General features: G+C 29.0%; 1 protein-coding gene across 1 annotated transcript in view; it reads right to left on the bottom strand.

Moving 5' to 3' along the window:
• Window positions 1-22,210: 22,210 nt before the first annotated feature.
• LOC101236024 (myotubularin-related protein 3) overlaps window positions 22,211-24,594 on the bottom strand; it is an 81,668-nt gene continuing 79,284 nt past the window's right edge. Inside the window, exons 15-16 of the mRNA XM_065807317.1 lie at window positions 23,300-23,484; window positions 22,211-22,825 (exon numbers count right to left, since the gene is read on the bottom strand). Of these exons, the coding sequence (XP_065663389.1) occupies window positions 22,690-22,825; window positions 23,300-23,484 (321 nt within the window). The 3' untranslated portion in view covers window positions 22,211-22,689. The remainder of the gene's footprint in view (window positions 22,826-23,299; window positions 23,485-24,594) is intronic.

Here is a 24,594-nt window from a genome sequence, read left to right as displayed (position 1 = left end):
CAGTTAGTATATCTATAACTTAAAAACTTTTTGTTTTACACTTTAATGGCGCACGAAAAAAGAAAAAACTAAATAGTAAGAAAGTATAAAAATAAAATATAAAACATAATTAAAATGTAAAAAATATCATTTTATACAATTATCTTGAACTCTGAAGCCCGATTTAAAAACTAATAACTTTAAAAATAGAATGGTATATAATGTGCTGTAAAATTATTCCTAAAGTTGATTCTTTGTGTTGAATAGTTCAGTTTTATTTGCTTTTTTCAAAGCTGCTCAACTTACCCATACTATATATTTAATGATAAATAATCTAATAGAAGAGGTAAGTTAAGCAACTTTATATATTTAAATATAGTTTAAAATTCTCTAAAAGGTAAGACATTAATTAGATTTTAATGAGAACAGTAAGACTTATGAAAAAGCGACTTATCATAATCAAAAGTCTGATAAATTGTTTCAATAAGTGGCAGGTACAAAAATTTATAAGCACCTAAGAGAAAAAAGGAAAGAAAAAAAACAATTCAGCTGAACACGCAATACTCAAAACTACTCGCAGTATTGCTAAATCTTTTGAAAATTCCCTATATACATAGGGAGTTTTCATTGATTTATCAATGCTTTTGATACTATTGATCATAAAACCCTCCAACAAAAATGTAAATGTTATGAAATTAAAGCAAATGTTTTATTGTTACTTTAAATATATCTAAGCAACCGTAAACAGTTTGTTTATAGTAAAGAAAATGATCCCGTTAATTTATTAAATAAAACCTGCGGAGTACCTCAGTGTTCTATAATCGGGCTACTTATGCTGGGTTCTATAATCAGGCTACGTTTAAAAAACAAAATGGTCTCTTTTTCATCCAACTTCTAAAACAAAACAACTATCTCTTGATTTACATTTACTTTTTATTGATAAAATTCAAATAAAAAGAGTTAAAAATAATATTAAAAAGAAAAACTAGTACAAATGTCGAAGAAAATCTTATTTGCAAATACCACATTGAGTTCTTATGTAATAAAGTTGCTAAAAGTATAGGAATATTGTGAAAAGCTATAAGAGCTTTAAGCAAACGTAGTCTAACTGAGTCAAGTTTCTTATTTATTAATTGAAATTTGAACTTTTCAAATATTGCTCGGTGTAACGCAAATAAATCCAAACTTGAGCCTCTTTATCGTCAATATAAGTATGTTGCTCGTCTTATCAAGTTTAAAGAAAGATTTACTCATACCAAGTCTCGTTTATTCAAAATCAGCTCAATGTTTTTAATATACTTTGTTTTATGTTCAAATGTTAGACTAACTCCTCTCTAGTTTCTTTCCGCAACTTATATACATTAAAAGATAAATACAATTTAAGAAACGATAGTTTAATTCGACAACCATTTTTTCAAACCAACTTTAAAAAAATAAGCATCTCATTTAGTTGAGCTTCTCTTTGGAAAAAAATAGTTAAATAAAATATCTTGATTTTTCTCTTCAATTGAATTATATCTCTTTTAAGAAAAAGCTTAAAGAAATTATTCTGTCTCTTAACGATACATTTTTACATTTTTAAAAGCTTAATAACTTGCTTTATTTTTTATGTATGTATTAATTTATGGATATAATAATTTTATGAGATTTGTAATTTACGAACGGTTATCGATGACAAGACACGTTGGTTTCAAACCAACGTGTCTTGTCATCGATACCCGCGTATCTTGTCATCGATACCCGCGTATCGATGACAAGACACGTTGGTTTCAAACCAACGTGTCTTGTCGAACGAGTACCCGCGTTCTTTTATCCTTTACTTATTATGTAACGATTTTTTATTTTAAATATTTCATTGAATTATTGTAAAATAATTTACTGAAATGTGTAAAATAGAATTTTTTTCTTTTTTACTTTTTTGTTCCGAAATAGAAAAAATGCCCGTGCATCTTACTTGATTGCCGCCCAACAATCATTTGCTAAGCATTGTGTTGCCATTCTACTTCCCTAACATTCATCCATTAGATGTTTTATCTTTTTTTTATTTTAGGTGCCCCAAGAAGTCCTAACGGTCTTGTCACAGAGCACCGCGGAAATGCATTTAACCAGGAAGTTCACGCCTCCTTCCTAACCGTGACGCGAAAATATGTCCAGAGCTCGTTTCGAACCTGGATCTCCTGCTTATTAAGCAAGCGTTCTAACCACTGCGCCACGGCCGCTTGAATCACGGAATGCATAGTTTTTGAGATACTTTAGAGCCTAAATTGCACATTTGCTAAACTACCCCGCCTCACATTTAAAATACTATTACCTCAATCTGAGCCTTTGTCATTTCAATCACCAGAATCAATACAACTTGCCCCACCACTATCAGTAACTACACCATTTCAACCGCGTCTAAATCTTGAACAACAACGTTTAATACATAATCAGCATACGTTAAACAGTTATTGCCGCAAAGCCAACTTCAAATTTAACTCGTCTGAAACCAACCTTCAATATTATAGTATCTCCTACTATTTGCATTTTATTTCTTACTCGGAAATTAAAAAAGTAGTTGAAAAATAAATACAATTGGCCCAATCGCTGGCTGCAGATTTGAAACAAATATTGTTTATCTAACACGTTGACATATAAAAAAAAACAAAAATTTAAAACGCGCTAAGATTCAAAGGGGAGTCTCTCAGTAAAATCAAAAAACATGTTGAGAGATGCCGATAACAATAAAGCAGCAAAGCAAGATAAGAAACAAAGTATGCTTAACCTTGAAGATGAATAGCAAATAAATCAAGCAACAACAGTGACTCCAACAAAAGTAACTGCAGCAAATCAAGTCAAGTGTAAAAAAGGCCTTAATATTTTTGGTAAAGCTTTAACTAAATGGTGTTAGTGCAAAAATTCAAAATGCAATATTTGGCTTTGTCAAACATGAATGGCAAAGGGATATGTAAAAGACACCAAGTTTGGTTGGTATCTTTTACATCCAAACCAACAAAATATGCTGCACAAGTGATAAATCAACTCAACCTTGAAAACATTTAAAGACTCAACATCATCACAAGAAATTTAATATATATATATAAATTATTATATAAAAAATAAATTTATTATATATAAAATAAAGTTTTCAAACTTTTTTTCTATGAAACAAATTAGCTATACTCTTAACTATTTTGACGTGATCTTAAACTTTTGATGCTGTTAATTTTTGACTTATCTATCTCGTGTTAGAATCAGGGGTGATTCTAGGTATAAAGAGAGGGGGGTGTTAACGTATTCTGTATCATTTGAAATGATACAGAATATGATAACTGCATAAATAAACAGTCATATTTCAAACAACTGTTTAAACGGTTTATCTTTAGTCTGATTGGTAAGAACATCTACTGCGTTGAAAACATACGCAAAAATCCGTATGAAGCCATGTTAAATCAAAGAGAAATTTAGCATTACCATGTCTCCCTGACGAGCAAATTGCAAATATTAAAACTGCAAAATAGCTCGAAGTAATCATCACTACTTTTGAAGTAAATTTTAGTTAGGATAACCATATTTAAAATAAAAATACCATTGAATGTCTAATAAGAATGAAATATAAAGTATGCGTATATAATATCAGAAGTACAAAACTCTAGACCGCCACTGTACAGATCCCAAAGATCTTCTATTCCAACAACTAGGTGGAATAAAAGTTATAAAACGTTTTTTACTTGTTAATGTAGATTATTCTTTACATGATATGAAAAAAATGGATAAGTATATTGGGAGCTTGCTATCAAAAGTAGCATTCTGAGTTGTTTTAAAAAAAATTCTGTAGTGTAAATTAAACTTTGCAGAATCTGCCGCAGTTGCTATTTGATTAGGTGCAAATGTACTCCGTTGTATCAAGATTTAACAAACCTGTTCTCAACAAAGTATACTATTGTTAAACCATGATAAATAGAGTACAATACAAAGTTTTTTTGAATTTTAACGTTTAAGCATGGGTTATAACCTGATGAAGATATTCTGGAAAGATTTAAAACCAATGATCTTATTTGAACACGTTTTATGAAACTTTGTTGAATTAACTTATAAATAACAATAATAAAATAATTAATAATGATGATAATATAAGTTTTGTTGATAGCACAATAAGAAGAAGTCTATGCACAGAAGTTTGCAGTACGCTTTGACGAGGCCAATTCGCGTACTGCCCGGGAGTCTCGCACCCAAAAGGGGCCTGACGCCCGCGAATTTAATATAAAATTATAAGTAAAAAATGTGTCTGACTAGAAGAAAATATATAAAAAGTAATTAGTAATAAAAATTTTTCTTACAAATATATTTTATTCAAAATCTTATTTGTGATAAAAAATAACATAGAAAACAAAATTAAATAGAATATTTTACCCGTGAATTTAAATACGGTAGTGTTATAACCGAATAAAAAGGTAATTAAATAATACGATTACTCAGAATGCCAAAATATGCACAAATTTTACTATTTAAATCAATAAAAATGTGTGAGACAGTAGCATTTTGATGTTTGATCGAGAAACAACGAGATTTCTAGTATATTTTTAAAAAAGCATATAGGTATAAATATAAAGATAGCGTTAATTTCTTTTGTATTATATTTAATAATTTTATTATGTATTTTATTTTTATAGTGTTTTTATATTTTTATAGTGTTTATCATAAAGTGTAAATATTGTTATATGCTTTTAAACCACATATTTTTTTAATTTTTAAGAATATTTCACGCTTTCTTAAGGTGGTCCTACACTCATAAAAGCTTATTTTTATAAAAAAAATTTTTTTTTTTTTTTAAGCTTATTTTATTTATTCATCACTTGTGAAAAGTCTCTGATTATATTGGATTGTAAACAAACTCTATTAAAAAAGATATTAGCTGTTATATTTAGGTATCTTAAAAAAGTATCCTTAGAAACGCCCATAGCAACCACATTTTGAGTTATTTTTAGGTTAATAACTAGTCAAATATCTTTTTTATTGTTAAAAATTGATGTGAATATAAAACCTCGTTTTGGTTATACGCAACTTAAAGGCATAAGTTATAAAACAGCCTGTACACGTTGTTCGTAAATGAAAAAAGTGCTGTCATTTTTAGGAGCTTTTGGATATTTGTTTATATTGCAACCCCATTTATTTTGGTACCTAACGAATTATATTTAAAATTATGGCTAAGGGGAATAAGAAAATTTTTAATAGGAAAAAAAGAGAACGAATCAGCATCTTCACAACAAATCTGTCATATGCAGTGTCAATGGCGACACCATATGTGCCCAAGAGATTCAGAGATTTGGTGTAAATATCATTTAGACAGAGTTCATGGTGTAAATACTTATGTAGAGAAAGTGACTCTTTCTGTTGCAGTCTTTAACATTTTGAAACCAACTTTTACTGATTTATCTTCAGATGATTTACTAAAAAAATGTCTCCATGGTAAGACCCAAAACGCCAACGAGGCACTCAACCAGATTATTTGGAGACGCTGCCCAAAAAATATTTTTGTGGGTAGAGTGGTCTTAGAGTCTGCAGTTAATTCATCTGTTATTGAATTTAATGAAGGGCCTAATGGAATCCTCTCTGTACTAAATAAATTTCATCGAACAGAATATGTTACGCCTATAAAACTTAATGAAAAGAAGAAAGAAACTATAAAGCGGTCTCTTCCAAAGTTCACTGACCGTGTCAAAAAGAGAAGAAAACAACTAAGAACAATTAAAAAGGGTTACCTTGACAAAGATGAAGAAGAAAAAAACTCGAAATATATTCCTGGAAGGTTTTGATATGTTTTTTGTGAACTTTATGTTATGGTTTTATTTTTTTGTTTTATATATTTGTCGTTTTCTCATAATAAAGTTTTGCTTCGAATAAAAATCTTTATAACATGATAACTTTGGACTCGTTTAAGCTTTTTATCTAATTTTTTTTTGATTTTTCACATAATTAAAAAGGATCCGGATGAGAGAAGGATATATAAAATAAAATAAGGAAAGTACTTTTTTATGAGACTAATGTTGGCCATTTGTCCACCAATTTTTCTATGTTTGTTTCAAATCTTGTAACTTTTTATATACTGTGAATAATATAAAATGCTACTCTCATCCGGATTAATATAACTCAATGAGTATATACACCAATTTTCAGCTTGATATGATAAGTATTGGGTAATTCCGCATCAAATCACCCAAAATTTAGAAAATTTTGAACCATGGGTCTTCAAATTTTTTAAAAACCTCTTTGGTTGTTGCATCTTAAAAAGAAAAGTTAATATATAAAATTTTAGCTAAAAATGTTGAGAGGTTGACAAGATACTGCAATTTTAATACTGACCTGGTTTAATGACCCGGTTTTCATAACACTCTGAAAAAACATTTTTCTTAAAATAATAAGAAATAAAAATGGCAAAAACATGAAAATAAACATATATAATGTTTTTTTGATGCTGAATTCAATAAATGTACTTAAAATGCTAAAATATAAAAGGAACATGCTTAAAAATTAATAAAACAACTAGTTTCTATAAAACAACTTTGGGGCCCAATATCTCAAAACACCCCCATCAAAAAAATTTTTTTTTTGCTGTTAATATTTTCAGCTGTTTATAATCTTACTAGGCACAAAAAATCTAACTGGAAAAACGACTGAAACATACGGAACTTTAATTTCAAAGATGTATCAAATTTTCAATAAGCTATTTTAAAAAACTTTCAAATAGAATTCTGTAAAATATTATATTTAGTTAAAAGACTCCTTAAAAAAAAAAAAAAATTTGTTATATTTAAGGAAGTCTTAATAATATGATAACTTAGGGGTCGTCCATAAAGTACGTACGCCAAAAATTTTGAAATTTGACACCCCCCCCCCCTTCCCCCCTGTTGCCATGCGTACTTTTATGTCCCCACCCCCCCTTAAAAGTACGTACGTTTCTCAAATACCCCCTCCCCCCCCTCAAATATCCCCCCCTCCATCCCTCTTTTATTTTTTTTTTCCTAATAAAAAAGTTTAATTAAAAAAAAAAAAGACGTAAAAAAGGGTACCTTAGATACTTTATACGACCCCAAAGCTCTTTGTTTGCGCATTTTGTAAACGTCTTTGAGTATATATGCAAATAATAATTTAAATAAATTTAAAATTTTGTAATGATAAGTGCGTATTAAGGCGAGAGGTTAATGCGGCGGCAATAGTCATCGGAAAAATTTCCTGGTGAAATCCATATAAAACTTTTTTTTGTTTTAATAACGAATCAAATGTAAATAAACTATACTTAGGGTGGACGTTTTTTTCAGGCACCCCTCTTTAGTAAGTAAAAAACGAGTCTAAGGTGAGATCAGTAATATTGAAAACAAAGGGTAAAACCCAGAGGGAGAGGGCAACAGCAAATTTTGTGCCCATTTGCTAATTAAAGAAGCTTTTTATTTTAGCAAAACCTAGCGGTCAAATTTGGAAGATTTTGAGACGCCATTGACACGTTTTTTTTAGGGGTGACTCCGTCGCATCAATTACGGCCCTCAGGTCTTACTCAGGGCCGTAATTGATGCAGTTTGCCTCCCCCCTTCCCTGCACAAACGTGAGGGAAATATGTAGCAAAATTTTTAACTTTAACATCTAAAACTAAATTTAAATTTATCGACAGATTTTAACTTTTGTAGAAAAATATTGTAAATTACAAAAAAGTTATGACCATGCAAAATTTACATCCCTCTTATTTTGGGGGTCGGGAGGGTAAGCATTTTAAGGCTTTTTATTCACAGGCCTCCGCCATCCCGATATTTTGCAAGGCCTCCTCATTTGGCATAGGTATAAACAAACTTAAGTTAGTAGTTTGCACGATGTGTGAAAGTGTCCTATCTGGAACATCAAAAAATTCTGAGGGCGTCCATACATGTGTGTGCATAGAGGAAAACTATACCCTCTACTCGATATACCATACATCTTTTTATGTTGGCAAACTAGAATCTTTAGTCAGAATGTAACTTTTCTATTGATTAGCTGGTTAATTGTGATAAATTAGAAAATCGAAGTACGTACTTTTAAATTAAACCCTCCCCCCCCCCCCCCCTCCCATACGCTTTCGTACGCTTTTTGAAGACCTCCCCCCTCCCCCCTATGAGCGTACGTACTTTATGGACGACCCCTTAGTTATTTGAACTTAACAACTGAAAAAAACATCCTGTTTTGTTTTATATAAAAACTGAATTAGTGTGATATGGATGTGCATTTGTTTTTAAAATTTTGACAACTTTTGTAAAAGTTTATAATAACTAGTTTATAAAAAGTTCAGTTAAAAAACAGCATTCGTAAATTTTATTTAAATTTTAACAAATTAACAATTTGATATATATATAAATTCTATATATATATAAATATATCTATAAAGATAATTAACAATATCTATCAGTGTAAAAAATTATACAACAGTGGGATTCTGAAAAGGTTTGAACTATTTCTATATTAAATTTTTTTTTTTACTAAAAATTAAGTAGGAAAATTCTTTTATTTAAGTAGGAGAATTCTTTTAATTAAGTAGGAGAATTCTCTTTTTTTTTAGGAAATACATTTATACAAAGTAGTTTATTATAAGATGTGTTCCATTGGGTTAATGACATCAGATGCATGCAAAGGCCAATAAGATGTTATTGGAACTTTAAGCAACGAAGAAAAAATAGCTATATCATTACGCTGTAACATTGAACTATCAAACTTAACAACATTATGTGAAAAACATGCTACAAATTATTTGAAAATGTATCCTATATGGCAGAAAGCATGCTGTGATCCATTCAAAAAACATACAAAGAAAATTACAAGTAAGTAAAAGTGGAATTTAAGTATTTTAATATATATAAATTTTTTTAATTTGTGTTTTCCAAAACATAAACAATGTTTTAAACAATTGTGCAGATAAGCTATATACAACTATACATACAATTATACTATATACAAAATACATAAAGCTATATGCAATTATATATACAATTCAATTACTTTTAGAAAATCTTAGAGTTGTTACGATAAATGAGTCACAAGACATGATAAGAAGTAGCTTAAATATTGCTCCTGGGAAGAAACTTTGCAAACCCTGTAAGCAAAAGATTGCGAAAAAAGCAGATCTTAAAGAAGAGAAGCAAAGTCAGGGTGAACAAGATGAAGATTTTCTAATATCATCATTCAAATCAAAAAGACAGTGATCAATGAAGAACTTGAAAATTTTAATATATCTCCTCTAAAATCTCATTCAAAGTCATCAAAACATATACTCTCAGAAGGAAAGCGAAAAGTTGCGCGCATCAACGAAATGGTAAGTAACCTTACTAGAAAAACTGAAAGCCAATTCAATGTTCCTTCAAAACTGTGTTATGAACCAAATGACATTAAAAAGAAGGCTGAAAACTTTGATGAAATTACGAGCTTGATAAAAGAAAAAGTTCTATGTTCTGACAAAAGAACTATTGTTCAACTTCTAACACTGGCACCCGCAAGTTGGTCAATATTAGAAGTACAAAATAACTTTGCAGTTACAGAATACCAAGCAAAAAAGGCTAGACAACTTTTTAATAAAAAAGGATTGTTGGCTATCTCACCTTTGTATAAAGGGAAAGTTTTACAAAAAGAAATAGAAGATTCTGTTAAACTTTTTTATGATTCAAGTGATTTATGTAGAACTATGCCTGGAAAAAAAGATTATGTTAGCATTCAAAAGAACGTCCATAAACAAAAAAAACTGCTTTTGTGTAATTTAAAGGAACTATATTTATTATACAAAGAAAACAATCCAGAAATACAAATAAGTTACTCAAAATTTGCTTCACTAAGACCAAAGTGGTGCATTTTTCCAGGTGCAAGTGGTACACATTCTGTTTGTGTTTGTTCTTATCACCAAAATGCCATATTGCTAGTAGATGCTTTAAATATTGGACTAAAGTATAAGGACTTACTTTCAAAAACCGTTTGCTCAGTAGAAAACAAAGAATGCATGCTTGCACAGTGTGATGATTGTCCTGGTAAAGAACCCCTAACCAAATATTTGTATGAGATTTTTGGAGAATACGAAGATGATTTTGAGATACACTACAAGCAATGGCAAACTACTGACCGTGCAACACTATTAAGTTTAACAGCTGATGTTCCAACGTTTGTTGAACTATTAGCATCTTGTTTTGAAAAGGTACAAGCTTATTCTTTTATTGCTCACTCTCAATCACCAACTGAAACAATATATGAATCAATCAAACATTATCATTATTGGCAACTTTGCTGAAAATTATGCTTTTGTTGTCCAAGATGAAATACAGAGCTATCATTGGAACACCCAACATTGTTCTTTACATCCATTAGTCATATACTATAAAGATGATAAAGGTGAACTGAAACATATTTCTAACTGTTTTATATCAGATGACATTATACATGATGTAACTTATGTGTACAAAATATTCCAACTAATCATACCAATATTGAAAATAAAATTTTCCAATCTGTCCAAATTACATTTATTCACTGATGGTTGCGCAGGACAGTACAAAAATTGTAAAAGCTTTTACAATCTATGCCAACTAGAGAGCGAATTTTGCCTTAAAATTGAATGAAACTTTTTTGCCACGTCCCACGGAAAGTCACCATGCGATGGGATTATGGGATTGGTGGTACTGTAAAAAGATTAACAGCACAAGAAAGTTTAAAACGACCGTACAGAAACCAAATTCTCACATCAGAAGCTATGTATGAATTTTGTATTGATAAAATCAAAGTTGTTAACTTCATTTACATAAAGGGATTGGACTTACAATTGCAACGTGAAGAGCAAAAAGAAATGTACACTGGTGTAACAACTCTACCTGGTACTCGTAGCTTTCATCAATTTATACATCTTGAAGATAAAAAGGTTGGGGCAAAGAGGTGTAGTACAGACACTAATTATACAATAATCCACAATCTTAAAAAGAAACAAGACATATCTCAACTTGATACTGTCAGTTTAGGTTGTTATGTCGCTGTAGTCTGTGATGATAAGTGGTGGATCGGCATTGTAACTAAAACCAACTTAGAAGAAGTTGATGCTAAAGTTAAGTTTCTTCATCCAAATGGTCCATCAATATGTTTTAACTGGCCTGAAAGAGACGACTACTGTTTTATTCCAAACACCAACTAATTGAAAAAACTATCTGTTCCACAAGCTTGCTCTAGTTCTGGTAGAAACTATGTGTTTGAAAATGCTGAAATAGAGAAAGTACAAGTAAAATGGGAGCAATATTGTAAACTATTACAAACACAGTCAAAATAACTTTCATCTTTGATACCTTTACAAATCTTGTATATTTAAGTAACTTTTAAATTACGATTAACTTTATTTTGTTTACAAATATTTTTTGGGAATTTCTTGAAAAAGTAATACATCTTTGAAATTAAAGTTCCGTATGTTTTAGTTGTTTTTCCAGTTAGATTTTTTGTGCCTAGTAAGATTATAAACAGCTGAAAATATTAACAGCAAAAAAAAAATTTTCTTGATGGGGGTGTTTTGAGATATTGGACTCCAAAGTTGGTTTATAGAAACTAGTTGTTTTATTAATTTTTATGCATGTTCTTTTTATATTTGAACATTTTAAGTACATTTATTGAATTCAGCATCAAAAAAACATTATATATGTTCATTTTCATGTTTTTGCCACTTTTATTTCTTATTATTTTAAGGAAAATGTTTTTTCAGAGTGTTATGAAAACAGGGTCATTTTGGGAAACCATTTTGGGAAACTTTTTTAGCTGAAATTTTGCATGCAATATTTTTTTATAATTAGGAATAATGTGTCAAAATATAACACAAAAGGAAGGCACATGGTTCAATGGACTGGGTGATTTGATGTGGAATTGCCCTATTTTGATTGCTAGCTTGTCACAAAAAATGCTAGTTTTTTCATTCATTTTTTAAAAAATTGGCTAATCGAGACATTTTTTTTTTAAAGTTGATTTTTGTAAATAGTTTAGAGAACCACATTTTTGGTGAAAAAATTAAATCAAAAATTCTTTGCTTTCAAAAGTTAGCCTTTTCTGTGGAGGACCACCTTAATAAGTAATAAAAGGATTACATTTTTTTCAATTTTATTAACTTGAGCTAAAAATTAATTTTAGATATTATTTAAAGGAGGTTAAGAGATGACTGTTCACTTGATTTCATTAAATTCGCGCGAATCGTTTTTCTACGAATCAGTAGTTATTAAAAATATCGTTGGTAAGTAACTTTTTAACTTTTTTGTTTAATGTATATAATACATTAAACAAAATATATATATACATATACTTTAACTTTTTTATTGCTCTGTTAGAATTTATCAAATTTACTACCAGAATAAAAAGTTTAGTTCAAACCCTTATCTACCTCATGTTAACCTTATCTACCTCATGCGGGACAAGTTATCATAATCATAAGTGGACAAGTTGTCATTTAAAAAAAATCAACCACTATACTCTTTTCCCACTTTTTATAAGCGTAAAAGTTTTAGAGCAATATTATTAATGTATGCAATACTTAATATATGTGATAAGCATCAATAAAAGGAATTAGGGCCTAGGCCTTGGCATATTAATTAGCCAAGAATCTAGAATCTATTTTTGTTATTTATTTGCTTTTTAGCCAAATAAAATAGATAGTTTAATTAGAAAATGATAATTAACCTTCTACAGAAATTGATGGTATTAGTTTACTAACACAAATACTCTAACACTGTTTTTTTTATTTTTTATTATTTTGTTCTATTAGTTTATAAATCATGGTTTGCAAGTATAAAACGAAAACAAGAAGAGGTACCACTGCTTAAGGAGCAATCCTGGAAGCTGTGAGAGCTATAAGGTTAATCCAGAATTTTTTGATGTTTAAGCTAACGTCTAGGCATAGAGCAAACTCCAAATATTTAAATGTTTATACATATGTCAAATAAGGATGCTTTGCTAAAACATGCGATGATTGGAGACTGAGGACAAAAAAACCCAAAGATTTACAATGCCTCTACCCCAAACGTAAGAGCAACAAGTTAAAACTTTTTTTCTTAAACAAATTGATATTTATTTTTTAAATTTGTGGAAAAATCTAAAAAGAATGACTACATGCTCCGCTTTCTCCTTGCTAAGTTATGTTTAAGTTATGTTTCATGTAAGTTATGTTTCATGTAAGTTATGTTTCATGTAAGTTATGTTTCATGTAAGTTACGTTTCATGTAATTTATGTTTCATGTAAGTTATGTTTCATGTAAGTTATGTTTCATGTAAGTTATGTTTCATGTAAGTTATGTTTCATGTAAGTTATGTTTCATGTAAGTTATGTTTCATGTAAGTTATGTTTCATGTAAGAGTTTAGAATTAAATGTTATGTTAATTATTTAAATGATTGTTATTTTATTTTAAATTGTTATGTCAGGGTTAGAAATGCAATCCTGAGATCCTAAAATTCCGGAAACTCGTGTTTTTATATGCTCCGAAATCCCAGGATCCATTTTTAGGTTTAATATCAAGTCCAATATCAGTACCGCGATTCTCTGAACAAAACAAAATATAATGAAAAAATAAATAAGAATAACAAGTTATGTGTAGCAATAAAATAATTTTAATTTGTATAACATTTATAATACTTATAATATTTATGTAAATTTAAAAATATTATTTTAATATATTCTCTGTTCTTGTTGTCACACACTTTGTATCGTTATATAAAACGGTTTATATTCATGTAGTTTGTAAAAAGTTATAAAATAAAATGCTAAAACTTTTCAAAAATTTTTGGAAGTTAAATTTAACTCCCACTCAACTCAACTTCTCAGTTTAGGAGTTTAAGTGCGAATAGCAGTTTAATAATGCCAGCAAAAAAGTGAACTGTTAGAAAAAAGACCATAATTTTGATTTACGCAACACGACATTGTGGCTATAATAACCGACGGAGCTAAGGTTATGAAAAAAGTTGGAAGGTTGGTGTTTTTTAATCAAAAAATATGTTTTCCCTACGGCATACAGAAAATACATCTTGTTTTACAGTTTATGCACAAAATAAAATATGGTCTTTGCCCATATTTTTTTTCTTTTTTCATCACTTTGTAAATATTTTACATACATTTAACTTTAATGCATTTATAAATATATTTACATGATATTATATTTATAAGATAAAAAGATAATGACAGTAGCAAGCACAAGATCTTTACGAAGTTACGTATTAAAGGTACATGATCATGAAGTCCCTTTCATTCATAACTTTACAATAAGTTTTCGTGTGAGATAAAAAAAGTTTTACATTCTATTTTAGAGGAGTAAGCCATATTCCAATCCTATTTTAGAGGAGTAAGCCATAAATACCCTACTAAGTTCTCATATAACAACTTTGTGATCCCAAAATTTACATTGAAGCTAATTTCATATTCATCCAGACACAACGAACATAAAATGTGAAAATTTTTCCTAAATATTGCTACTAACAAAAAAATACAGTTAAACACTTCAAAATTGAATCAAAGCGTTTTTTATTATCTACGGACTTTTTTTTCTTTTTTAGTAATTTAATGTAAACACAATTTATTCTTTTATTTGCTTTTACTTTGTTCTAAATTTCCTTTTCAAAAGGAAATTTAAAACAAAGTTGTTCTAAACTTCCTTTTCAAAAAGAATTTATATCTTAATTGTGATATCAATTGTAACGCATCTATAAACTTTATAATGAAACTTAATTTTACACACTTTTTATATATTTTATTACAAGCACTTTTCACAATTTTATACATTTTATTGTAAAAAATGACTTGTAATGAAGCCATAACGGGGCTTGGTGATAAGACAAGCGAATGTCTTCCTCGTGCTCCATTTGCTTTATTATTTATTATAGCATAAATATTCAAATAAAAATTTCAAATTGTAACTTTCTGCGGCAAAATTAAAAAAAAAAGAAAATTATTGTAATTAATGAAAAATTTTCTGGCTGTGATTCATCTATGAATAAAAAAACGGATGAAGACTTACTAAACAACAGTCATGAAAAGACCTCAAATTTAACTAACTGAAGTTTACAGTAGGCCAGTCATTAAAAAGGTGCGCAAAGTGATAACAATATTTAGAGAATTACCTACCTAGAACGACATCTCTCAAAAATATGTTAAGGCTGAATTTGAAAAACAAATGTTAACTGATTTTACAAAGTAAGATATTGTATGCAAAAATTTATTAGTTCAAGATAATTTTGAAGCTCCGTCGCATAATGAAGTAACAATTTTATCCGAGACTTTTACTACTGTATATTACTATTGTAGTTCCAATGAAAGCTACAATTAAAGCAATTTATCGCCAGGATTCTATTCTGTTTACACCCAACATTGCTATCAATTTTCAAAGATACTGACAACAACACAAGTGTTTAGAGTTTCAACGGTTTTCAATACCGGTATCGAAAACCGGTAAAGGTCCTTAAAACTATTTCGGGCCCCGAAATAGTTTTAAGAACCTTTTTTTTTTTCAGTCAGTTTCTATCAAAATTATTTATTTGAAAAATTATTGGCAGGGGAAAGGGGGGAGCAAATGCTTCTGCTGACCCCCCGGTTGCTACGGGCCTGTTCAACTAATTTTTTTCAACATCGAAACCGTTTCCCAATACCGATTTTTTACGGTTTTTAAAATTCTAATAATTTGAACTTAATAAAGATAGCAATTTGCACTAATGTACTTTTTGTGTTTGGATTTTGTAAATGAATGAAGTAAAATAGAAGTTATTTTGTTATGCTGCTTGCAAACCAAAAACTTGTTAAATTTTTATATTAACTAGTTACTTTTCGATATTGTAATTTTTGCAACATTACGACTGCCCTCGAACAGTTTGTATAATTATTTTTGGAAATAAGTTAACGATTGCAACATTTCAATTCCCTTAGAGATTTTTTCCGCATGAAGAAATTTATAAATGAAGGTATATAATGGCTGTAGCATTAACTTAAGTTTTTATAATAATAGTTTATATATAAGAAACGATAAATAACTTAGCATTTTAAAAATTATACATTTAATTACAATATTTAATATATCTACTTATATTAATAAATAATATACAAGTAATTTAATTTTATTTGCGTTATTTTATTGAACTTTACTTTACATGTATAACCAATAAAAGACAAGTACAAAAAAAAACACGCGAAAACAAAGCTCTTCTGTCTGGAAGTATTTCACAAAATCATACGATTCAGTTAGAGAAGCAAAGTGCACCCTGTCCAGTTCTTTCATAAAATGCAAAGGTTCGAGCACATCTGGTCTGATGAGCTGTGTGATGAAATTTCTATTTTGAAAAAATGTGGTGAAAAGTTCAGCATAACAGTTGATGAATGGACTGACATCTCCATTAAAAGCTTTATAAATGTAACTCTTCACAAAAAAATTTGCTTAGATATTGAGTCTTTTTAAAACAGATGGTTCCTGTGATTCTTTCTCAAACGAAAAAGTAGTGAAACAAAAATGGAAAAAAGTGGGGTTAGATTTTACGTACATAATTGCGTCAAATTCATGATGGTGCTGCAGTAATGCAAAAATATTGACGGATAATTCCTGCAGAGAGTCAACTATGCCGTAATCACGGTATTCATCTGGCCCTATACCAATGTTTTCTACAAAAATTTACGTACCAGCGACGACCGAACATGTTCGAATGACGAATCAATTAAAGAAAATGCCAATGAATATAATAATGCAAACGATTCCAAAGAAGTACTTTTTAACCTTATTTTGGAAGAAGATAATGATTCAGACTTTGGTTATAATGACAATTATCATCTGACGAGAATGAATCGCAGCGACATTTTTAATAATATCATAGAGAAAACTGCTCATTGAAGTAGCAATAGAACATTTCGATATGACATCAAGTTTGTATTAAATAATTCACGTAAACTGATTAAAGCTTTTAAATTGTCAAGCGTTCGTAGCTCCATATTTCAAAAACATGTTTTCAAACAAGAAAATAAAAAAACTGATGATAAAACCTCACATTAAAACTCGGTGGAACTCTTTGGTTCCCATGATTAAAAGGTTGGTAAAATTGAAGCAATGCATTCAAAAAGCAGTTTTGGAGATTGGAACAAATAGTTTTTATGAAGAAGTCAATTTTAAAGTTTTAGAAGATATTTTAAAAGTGTTAAAACTTATTGAATTGGCTGTTAAGGAGCAAAGTAAGGATAATTCAACTATTCTGACCAGTGAAGGTATTCACACGTTTTTGTTCGAAAATCTTTCTGAACAAACGTCTAACTTAAGTATAGCGATGCTTTCCTTCAAAAAGCGGTACGATGAGCAACGCAAAAAAGATTTAGTGTCACTAATGAGATATTTTCAAAACCATAATTAAAATACGTCACAAAATAATGATGGCTTTAAATATTCTTCTAAGTCAGCAATTATTGAATATGCAAAAAGTATCGTTAAATAAAATTTTACCAAAGTATTGGATAGTGTCAATGTCAAATCATCGCATGAAGAAGTTGCTGAAGAAGCCAATAATAACCTTAAGACACAGTTTTACAACAATCCCTAACAAAAATGGTTTCTTTCCAACCCAAGATTAGTTGTTCTGATCTACTTTCAGAGATGTTAGGGGATTTTAAGCTGTTTGAAGCAAGTGGAGTTCGAACATCGAATTTAAATAAGATTGATGCTGCTCTCAAAGCAATTCAGCCCACGTCTACATCCAGTGAAAGAACTTTTTCGGTTGCTAATAACTTTTCAACTAATCTTCAAAGCCGAATGAATTTTGATATATTAAATGCATTTATCTTTTTAAAATACTATTATTTGGAACGTTAAATTATTGAGTTATTACTGCTTGATAAAATATATTTAATATTTTAAATAATGTATTTAAATTTTAGATATTAAAAAGTAAAATAAAATAAAATAGAAAAAGAAAAATATTTTCTATTTATTTTTTCAATTCATAAAGTTTTCTAAGGATTTGAAACTTTTTTAATGTTTTTTATAAGTATAGCGCTATATACCGCTATATATAGTTCAATACCGGTATACACCGGTGTTGAACTATTTTGAATACCGAAAACCGGTATTATAATTTAACGGTATTTTAAAAACTATACAAGTGTTATTGTGAGTATCTTTAAATTATGCGAACAGCTTTAATAGTTTGCATGTATGAACACCTATGTAACGGTCAAAGCTCCGTTTAAGTCGATAAAGAAATAATTACAGTGCTTTCTTTATTTAAATGTCAATAACTTTTGGTTGAATTGCTTGAAAGATTAAATTCGTCTACTCCTGCTCTAGTGCAAGTTAAAATTTGTTAAACATGAATTTAATTATATTACAGACCATGTTAATAGTATTACAGACCATGTCGTTTTTACAATATTTATGAAGTTTATTTTTTTTCTTTTACAATATTTTTGAACAATACAATGTGCAACGTATGTTGCGAAAGATTTTTTACAAATTTATGTTTTTTAACTATATTTATGATTGTGGGTGTTATCTATACAGTTTATTGCGTTGATTTAAGTTAGTTTATTTTTTAAACTGCTGTATGCAAAAAAAATATAAATAAAGTTTTAAATGAAATAAACTAGTATTGTGAGTTTTAACACCTAACTGAAATTTTGGTAATAAGGAGGAGCCTGAAATACACGTCCGGCCTTTACTTTTTTTTTTTTAATAAGAAACACTTTTTGTTCTCGGTCTTTAGTTTTAATTTTGGGGCAATATGAGCCGGAAATGCCTCTTATTGAGAGAAACGTTTGAGAGAATGACGCTGCTTAAAGTTGTTTGGTTGTTTAATCAAGTGGTGTTGTTAATTCAAAACATGACAGCAGAGTATATTGCAATGTTTTACCAACCAAAGTGACAAACTTTGTATTTTTTTTAAGTAATATATTAGCGCTGTACACTTTAAAAGTGATGAGTGCAAATTGCGTAGAGTTTTTAACAGCTGTAATACACAAAAATAATAAAAGTTAGTATTCAAAATGTTCAATTTGTTTTTCAATTGGTTGATACTAACTGCATCTATTGTTTCTTGTTTAAGTTTGTTCCAGTCATTTACCACTCTATTGGTGTAAAACTGTGAAAAAAATGTCGTTTAATATATCCCGTATATTGTCTTCTTAGTTTACTATTGTGGCCTCTAGTTTAATGGTCTTTGTCAAGCATTTCGGGTTTTATGTGAAAGTTTATGATATCATATCCTTTCAAATATTTAAACATTTGTATCATATCACCTCCTCTTCTTCTATTCTCCAGCGATAGTAAACCCAACTTTTTAATCTCTCTTCATAGCTGTATCCTCTTAAACTTTCTATTCTAGTAGCTCTCTGTTGAACACTCTCTAGTTTATCTTTATCATACTGCCAATACAAATTCCAGATGGGAGCTGTATATTCTAATTGCGGACGAACTAAGGCTATAAACAAGAGTTTCGTTGTTTTTCATCTAAGAATTTAAAGTGTGTTTGATCTGACCTAGCTTTTGATTTGCTTTATTTACTGCTTTATTTACATGGCGTTTCCATCCTAAATCGTCAGAAACGTACACCCCAAAATCTTTTTCCATACTTGAGTACACTAAAGCTGTATTGTTCATTGAAAATTTGTGTTGGTTATTTCTCACAACTTCTTCCCATTCAGATGTATTATCTCCTTTCACCACTCTTTGAAGTCTATTTTTTAAAAACCCTTCGCACCAATCCAATAATTTTGATTTAAAACCAAGAGCATCCAGTTTTAATAATAATCTTTCATGATCAACTGAATCAATCTTTGGCAAAATCTAAAAACAAAACGATCACATCCCAACCATAGTCTATTAAATTTGTGATGAAACCTAGAGACTCCAATAGGTTCGTCACACAACTTTTATTATTAACAAATCCATGTTGGTTTTTATTGTTTAGCTTGTTATCTACAAAGTATTTCATCATTTTATCCTTAATTATCTTTTTCATGACTTTACAAACTACAGATGTTAAAGATACAGGTCTATAGTTGCTAGGGTCTAATTTATTACCGTTTTTAAACAGCGGAATGATATTAGCACATGACCATAACTTTGGGAGTTTACTTGTTTCAAAGGATTTCTTAAACATTAATGATAGGGGTTTGGCTAAAGCGGATTTGCATTCCTTTAGAACTTTTGGGTGAACTTTGTCCATTCCAGTTGCTTTATTAGTATTCAATTTGCTTAAGTATTCCTCTACAACAGAGACATTAAAATCTGGATTTCTACAGAAAGTTTGTGTTTCTATATCTATGATTGGAACAGATGAATCTTGCGGCTTGATGAATACTGATGCAAAATACTCATTTAATGTATTTGCAATTTTCTTTAAATCTGTTACAATACTACCGTTTTTTAGTTGGATCGCTCTTATTTTCTCTTTGACTTAAGTTTTATTATTTATATACGCATAAACTTTCTTGGGGTTAGATTTCGAATTTAAAGCAAGATCATATTCAAAATTTTTGATTCTCTGGTTCACCTTTTTAATGTCTTGTTTATCTCTTTGCATTTTGCAAGTAAATGGATGTCTCTAAATTTCTTCCCTCTACATTTGAACCAAATTTTTCTTTTTTCTTTCGAAAACGCTTTCAATTCTTTATTTATCCAGAGAGGTTTTCGTTGGTTTGAATATTTCCCATTTTAATGATCGGAATAACAAGTTTACATCCTTCTTCGTAACGGCTTTTTTGTAACATTTATTTCCAAACCTTTAAATTCATCGTTCCAGTTTATAATTTTAAAATAATTATTTAATTCATAGAATTTCCCTCGATTGTAAATGAAATTGTCTTTTTTAAACACACTGTTATCAATACACTTTTCTGTATGACTGTAGTTAAATCTAATGTGATGACCATGGTAAATACCTCCCAATGGTGGAAGGTGTGTCAGTTTATAAACTCTATTTTTATTTTCAGTTATAATCAAATCAAGTACATTTGCTTCATCTCCTATGTTATTTTGAAAGGTTGGTTCAATCACATTCTGATGCATGAAGTAATTATTTAAACATTCTAAAAATATTTTGGCTTTGATATCAGACTCACAAGTATATTTGTGTTTACTGAAAACAGGTAAAAATTAAACAAGCATTAATATTATAATTATAACAAAAATTAAACATATGTTCTTGTTTGTTTTCTTATTTTAAGGATTGTGTTTCTTATTAAAAAAAAAGTATATTTTAAATAAAAAAAAACTTGCCATTAGGGCACCGAATTTTTTTAAAATGGACATAATTAAACCTTTTTCCTTTTTTTAAGAAGCACAAAATACCTTAAAAAAGGTGGGTCCCCGACGTATTTTTAAGTAATCGTTCATAAGGCTAAAAATGATAAAATTAACGCTTTAGTTTAATTATATTTCTTCTATTGATATTACTAAAAGAGTTTACAAACCAAGAGTTTCTTAGAATAAATTCTTAGAAATTCTTAGTTTCTTCTACTGTAAATGTATTACATTTTCATAGATTAAAAAAAGGTTTGCGTTTTGTTTTCACACTTGCAAATTTACTTATTATGCATTTAGTAAACATCATTGCTAGAAAAGACAAACGTTTACCAACTATGGTTGACCTATAGAAAAATGCAAAGTAATATAGCTTTACGTATTTACGTATAAGGCAACGAAAATTTTTAAACTCAATATGAAAATTCTTGACTAATTTTAACTTGCTAAAGCTGCTTTCTACATGCAATAATTGCTAATGTAAGTAAGAATGATTCGTAACGCATTAATTAGATTAAGTTTCTTGCAGTTCTTCATTGGAGACTTTTGCAAATTTTTTCAATTAACGGATAATTTTCAATAAAGGCATTGATAAGACTCTCAGAATGGTAAAGAAGGTGATATAGCTTTACGAAGTGACAAAAAGAAGTCGGCTTTATACTGAAGCTCAGGTTGCTGAGTTTGTTCAATGCACTTGTATGAAAAAACTGTCTTCTTTAATAGAGCAAAAGTTTAGCCGCTATTTAGAGCACATCAAACCTTAAACTCTTAAGGGAATGAGAAACAAGATTAAGTTAGAGTGAGTTTTAAGCGAGTAATTACAAAAGATTTAAACATATGCCCAGTTTAAAAAAAGTCATCGTAAAATAATGTGGGAAAAGATAAGGGAAGGGGTTGTGTGAGGGGAACAAACATGTTCCCCTCACACAAAATCTAAAACATGTTGCTGATTTTATGTGAAAGTATTAAAAATCAACTTTAATTTTTCCTAACGTTTATATCTTTAATATAAGCTAAAGTTTATACACTTTAAAGTTAATAACCTAAAGTTTATACACTTAAAAAACATTTTGAACATTTTATAGTAAATTAAAATTTGAAGTATATCTTATATACATACAAGAAACAATTTATTTGCAATTTAATATTGACAATTAATGCAAAAGTATACAATAAAGTAGGAGAAAATCATTATTTTGGATTTTTAACGCGTTGACTTATTGAGTGATCATAGACAATAATAGATTTTTATTAATACTAACATAGAAGTCTTAAATAACAGCAATCATTCGTTTATTTTATCCGCCGACAGCTAACAGTTAGCAAACATTTATAACATATGAAAGCAGAGTCCAGCAGTAATTCTACGCTATAAATAGCTAAAGGTTATCCAAAAATATCGCAAAATTTTAAATAAATTAATAAGAATTTTTGACAATAGAAGAATAAAGAATTCAAATTTTAAATTACGGTTGATTGGACAACAGATGAATGAATATAACATCGTGCACAAACGCGTACAGGATTAAAAAGAGATTCTTCGGGAATGCTAATTTGGTATTTTGAACAACCATCGCAAAATATTCCGCCGCATTTTCTAAAATGAAATAAAATTATATTGGTAAAAAAAATACTTGTATAAACCTTTAATTTTAATAAATTGAACATTTTATAATTTTAATAAATTGAACATTTTATAATTTTAATAAATTGAACATTTTATAATTTTAATAAATTGAACATTTTATAATTTTAATAAATTGAACATTTTATAATTTTAATAAATTGAACATTTTATAATTTTAATAAACTGAACAAATGAAAATATTAACCAATTAAAAAGAATACTTAATAAAATCAATAATAGCATTTATTCAATAACTAAGGATTATTAAGCTATTAATTATAATGAAATTTATTTCAACTATAAATTAAAATAATAGCTATATAAATTAAAACTATATAATACTAATAACCAAAAATATAACTAATGGCAAGACATTTTTATGAACAATTATGGAAATATATTATGAAAAAATCTTTATCAAAACAATTGAAAATACAACTTTACCTGCAATGGTGGCGTCTATATAGGACTGAAAAGCGGCAACCGCAACTAGAACAAAATGATGACAAATGGTCAGGAATCCAACGAACTGGTTGTACATCATCATATTGAACTTGCTCCCAACCTTCCTCATTGCTCACACTTGACAATGAAGATCGTGTACCATTTACGGAGTCGGGTAAAGAAAGCTGCAAAAAAAAAATTGATTTAATGAAAAGCTAAACTATAAGAGGGTTGCTTTATCCAGCAACGTAGAAGGATTTTTTTACGTAGAACGTAGAAGGATTTTTTTACGTAGAACGTAGAAGGATTTTTTTACGTAGAACGTAGAAGGATTTTTTTACGTAGAACGTAGAAGGATTTTTTTACGTAGAACGTAGAAGGATTTTTTTACGTAGAACGTAGAAGGATTTTTTTACGTAGAACGTAGAAGGATTTTTTTACGTAGAACGTAGAAGGATTTTTTTACGTAGAACGTAGAAGGATTTTTTTACGTAGAACGTAGAAGGATTTTTTTACGTAGAACGTAGAAGGATTTTTTTACGTAGAACGTAGAAGGATTTTTTTACGTAGAACGTAGAAGGATTTTTTTACGTAGAACGTAGAAGGTTTTTTTTGATGCTACAGATATGACACTTTCAGACATTGTGCAAACTACAAATTTAAGTATGTTTATGCATGTTGTTAAATGAGAATTATTTTCAAAAAAAATGCACATAAATTTTTTCGAAAACAACACATAAAGTTCCCCTTACCCCAAACATGAGGGCAATGAGTTATTAATTTTTTTTTTTTTGCCTAGTTAAACCAAATTTAATTTAATTGACAGGTTTTAAATTTCATCTAATAATCTCTTAACATTCAAAAGTTATGGCCGTGTGAAGTTTGTAAGGATGTAAATTTTACATGGTCAAAACTTTTGATCGCTAAAAGATTAGTAGATAAAAGTTAAGTATAATTAAACTAAAACATTTTTGCAACATATTACCATCATATTTGGGGTAGGGAGAGCAAACTTTTTAAGGTATTTTCGTTCCCAAGACCTAATCGCTGCGAAATTTTTGCAAACCATACTTATTTGACATAAGCATAACCGTATTTTAATTTGCAGTCTGCACTGTCTGAAAGTGTCATATATGAAGCATGAAAAAATCCTGCCTATGCCACTGCCTTTATAATTATGGCATAATTTTTGGCAAAAAAAAAATAAAAAAATTAGAATCTTAATACGTAATAACAATGCCATTTGTTTTAAAATTAATAGTGAGGCTAAAAAGAGTTTAACAATAAAAACAAAC

This window comes from Hydra vulgaris, chromosome 10 (assembly GCF_038396675.1).
Source record: "Hydra vulgaris chromosome 10, alternate assembly HydraT2T_AEP".
Classification (NCBI taxonomy): domain Eukaryota; kingdom Metazoa; phylum Cnidaria; class Hydrozoa; order Anthoathecata; family Hydridae; genus Hydra; species Hydra vulgaris.
The sequence above is the reverse complement of the archived record's forward strand: the minus strand, read 5'-3'. Positions and strand labels throughout refer to the sequence as shown.